Here is a 3,970-nt window from a genome sequence, read left to right on the forward strand (position 1 = left end):
TAAAGCTAAAACCATTTCTAAATAATTTATTGTTTCTAATCATATTTTGCCCTTTCTACATAGGACTGTGCAACTGGCGAAGATGAGCTTGAAACTACCTGTCGTCAGTCGGAGAGCAGAACTTGCAACGCTAAAGAATTTAAATGCTCAAACAATCAATGTATTCCGACTGCCTGGGTTTGTGATGGCGCCTTGGATTGCTCAAATGATGAGGAAAATTGCCGTAAGCATGACAAATGGTTTTTTTTCTCTTCGCATTTCATTCCATCTTGGCCTTATGGCCAACTCGAAAAGCACATATTGAATTCTTCGTTTGAAAATGACAACTTCATTCGTAAATTTGATTGAATTCTATTTTCCTTCTTCAAATTCTACAGCCCCCGAAAAATGCACGGACGATATGATGCAGTGCGAGCATGGAACATGCATTTCAAAATCATTATGGTGCAATGGCGCCAACGATTGCGGTGACTTCTCGGATGAAACCGGTTGCGAGGCTTGGAACAAGGATCAAGTGGAGATCGTATGTGGTGATGGCGAAACAAAAATGTTCCAATGCAGAAATAACAAAACAATCTGTTTAGATATGAGTAAACGATGCAATGGATACGCTGACTGTCCCAAAGGTAAACACGGAAGCAATATTCTTATCAGAAAAATTGAAATCCCATTCAATTTCCAAACTAAATCAATAAACAGGTGAAGATGAATTGGATTGTGACCAGTGCACAGAGCATGAGTTCAAGTGTGGTCCAAGTGAGTGCATACCAATGAAATGGCGTTGTGACAATCATAAGGACTGTAAAGATGGAAGCGATGAATTGAAGTGTGGCAACAGCACCGCCGATCACCATTATTATCACCCGGCCTGTTCAGATGACGAGTTTAAATGTAAAAATGAAGAATGTGTTGATTGGGACCATGTTTGCGATAACAAACCCCATTGCGAAGATGGTTCAGATGAGGGAGCGAACTGTGCAACAGCATGTAAGAATTCACCATGCGATCAAATATGCGCTCGATCACCGAATGGTCCAGTTTGTGCCTGTCACGATGGATATTCCCTGAATCCCGACAAAAAATCATGTAGCGACATCAACGAATGCACAAGCGGCCATTCGCCGTGTGCACAAAAGTGCGAAAATACATTTGGATCATATCGATGTTCTTGTTTCAGTGGCTTTGCATTGAGCACCGATAAAATGTCATGCAAATCAACGAATAGCAAAATGTTTATGTTTTACTCGTCATTCGATACAATTTACCGATTAGATCATATCTTTTTGACGCCCATAAAATCTACGAATGATTCGAAGATTGTCGGTCTCGATATGCATTTCGACAAAAAAATGCTGTATTTCACCATAGAAGACAGCGGTGCATTGTACGAATTTAATTTTACACAAGACGGTGCTGCTGTGAATACGGTAACAAATATTGGTATGCCAACACATGTGGCTGTCGATTGGATTACCGACAACGTGTATTTCATCGATAAATCAGTGGCCATCAAAGTGTGTCACATGGAAAATCGCAAGTGTATCACATTGATTGAATTTAAAGAAGGCGAACACATCAAATCGCTTGCCGTTGATGCACTGCATCATCGCCTGTTCTATGTGATTGTAAAAAAATTCGAATTCACCATGCCCGAGAGTAAAATCATTGCACACGGATTGGACGGTAGTCATAAGCAAATGATAACCAAAGATTCGTTTTTCGTGCCGTCAATAACATGTGACTTTTACACGGAACGCATCTACTATGTGGGCTTGGAGACGAAAACGATTTGGTCGGTGCGATACGATGGAACGGGAAAACAACTGATGATTGCCCGAAACGAGTTCATAACACGACCCATCGAAATCACACTGTTCGAGAGTCATGCTTATGTGTCGAATGCTGGATCGAAAATAATTGTCAAATGCCCAATGTATGGTGACCGACGTTGCCAACAATTCCCGCTGAACGTCAATCATGTGGATAATCTAGTAATCGCACACAAATCGCGACAAAAATCCACCGAAAACTTGTGTGCGAACAACAAGTGCAATACGATTTGCACTCCATCCGATATGGGTGCTAAATGCATCTGTGATTTTGGTCAATCGGTTGGGGCTGGCGTTGAATGCATGGTAAGTGCATATATTGCGTGTTGCGTACGCAAACAGACATCACATACTCATTCAATTGATTGAAAAAAAATGTTTCCCATTTGTTTTTAGACTGAACAACAAAACCAGCCGCTATTCCATCAAAACGGTTCGGAAGAGGAATCGGGCAGCATGGCAAAAACTGTTTTAAGCACACTCCTCATAATCGCATTGTTGATAGCACTTGTAATGGGGGGACTTTTTGTTTACAAGCGTTTTTTTACCAAGACTAACCACACGATTAGCATGCATTTCGAGAATCCCAGGTCGGCAATCGAAACGGCGCGTGTGAAAATGTGTAAACTCAATGAAATCATGATCCATCGTCAGAATAACAACAACAACCATCGAGGCGATGTGCCGCCACCATCAACAATGATTGAAGAGCAAGAAATTACTGATCTATCCACTCCCATAACAAGCGATGACACGCAAAAATTATTATTTTAAGTAGTTATTAGAAACAGCCGATGGCTTTTTGTTAAATATTTAAAGAAAAAAATGCCCTATATTCCTAGTTTTTCAGGAGCAAAAATGACAAAATTGTAAATTTGTAAATTGTCAGCGCTATCAAGTCATAGGCAATATTGTATCGAACATTGATTGTAAAATTTAATTCACTATTGATTTTAATGAGCTATTGCTCAAGCCATTGTGATACACAGAAAAAACGAGTAATGTATATACTATATAATAAATGCGGGCCATTTCGAAGACGTTTAAAATTGACGTATTTGTTATTCTATTAGCCAATCGTCCGTAGAGAAAGAAAGAGAAAGACAGATTGAAGAGGAAAAGAGCGCGAGCCTAGGCAAATGTGATGAATGATATGACGATACATTTCCCACTAAATGAAACGTAATGAGTTCGCGAGCATCGCCGAGTGCCATCGATTCAACGAGCGCAGTTCAAGTGAATATAGGCGCTGTACTCTGTGCGTACAGTGGAAAAAACAATGTGTGACATTAAGTTCGTCGGAAATGATTTGCATATCAAAAAAATATCTCAATTTTTTTTCTATATCACGACTGCAGCTCAATTCCGTCGTGGCTCGTTCGCCTTGTCTCACACTCACTTTCTCGTTTGCTCTGTGTCATCGCACCAAAATGTATGTGCAATGCTTCTCGCTCTCTTTCTCTCTCTCATTTGAATTAATCGCGTACACGGAAAACGCTTCATTTGGTTATTGCATGCATTTACAAAGTTTGTTGCGCTGCATTCGTCGCAATTGAATGTGGTGCTGCTGTAGCCGGTTGTCGCACGGCGAGCAATCAACGGCAGAAGAAGACGAAAAAATGGTGAGCTTGCGTTAAATTGGAAGTAATCAGGATTTGTTTCTGTTCCGTAATAATAGACGGACGACGTTGCTATTTTCATTGTTGGCCTATTAATCTCTGTGGCATACAGCCACACTACGGAAAATAAAACAAAAGCACCAAATGGCGAAGGAAATTGAAGCAATTTCGTGGGAATTCGAAAATTACCGATGAATGATCACATTCACGAGATCGGTGTATTCTTCGTTTTGCCGTGTAGAATAATACATATAATCATTTATTTGCGTTTAGTTTTTTGTTGCTGTTGCGCGTGCGCGAGCGCCTAACTGTAAAAGACCAATGCCGATCACACAGAAGGTCAAAGGTGTTTGAATGCCTATATCATTATAATTTACGATTAAATGATTTCTTCACCGCTTCACTCATACATTCGATTGTTTCATATCAATCGACCGACGAAATTGTCAACGATTTACTCTCTCAAACGCGCGCGCGCACAAACTCTTCAATTTCCCAGCCTGACAATTCGATCGGACGTGT

General features: G+C 40.4%; 1 protein-coding gene across 1 annotated transcript in view; it reads left to right on the top strand.

Moving 5' to 3' along the window:
* The window catches only part of LOC129569675 (putative vitellogenin receptor), a 23,414-nt gene extending 20,536 nt beyond the window's left edge, over window positions 1-2,878 (top strand). Inside the window, exons 3-6 of the mRNA XM_055448775.1 lie at window positions 64-223; window positions 378-626; window positions 700-2,135; window positions 2,226-2,878. Of these exons, the coding sequence (XP_055304750.1) occupies window positions 64-223; window positions 378-626; window positions 700-2,135; window positions 2,226-2,603 (2,223 nt within the window). The 3' untranslated portion in view covers window positions 2,604-2,878. The remainder of the gene's footprint in view (window positions 1-63; window positions 224-377; window positions 627-699; window positions 2,136-2,225) is intronic.
* Window positions 2,879-3,970: the final 1,092 nt, after the last annotated feature.

Source organism: Sitodiplosis mosellana, unplaced genomic scaffold (assembly GCF_009176505.1).
Source record: "Sitodiplosis mosellana isolate CC-2019 unplaced genomic scaffold, AAFC_SMos_1.0 Smas_scaffold_38, whole genome shotgun sequence".
NCBI classification, from domain to species: domain Eukaryota; kingdom Metazoa; phylum Arthropoda; class Insecta; order Diptera; family Cecidomyiidae; genus Sitodiplosis; species Sitodiplosis mosellana.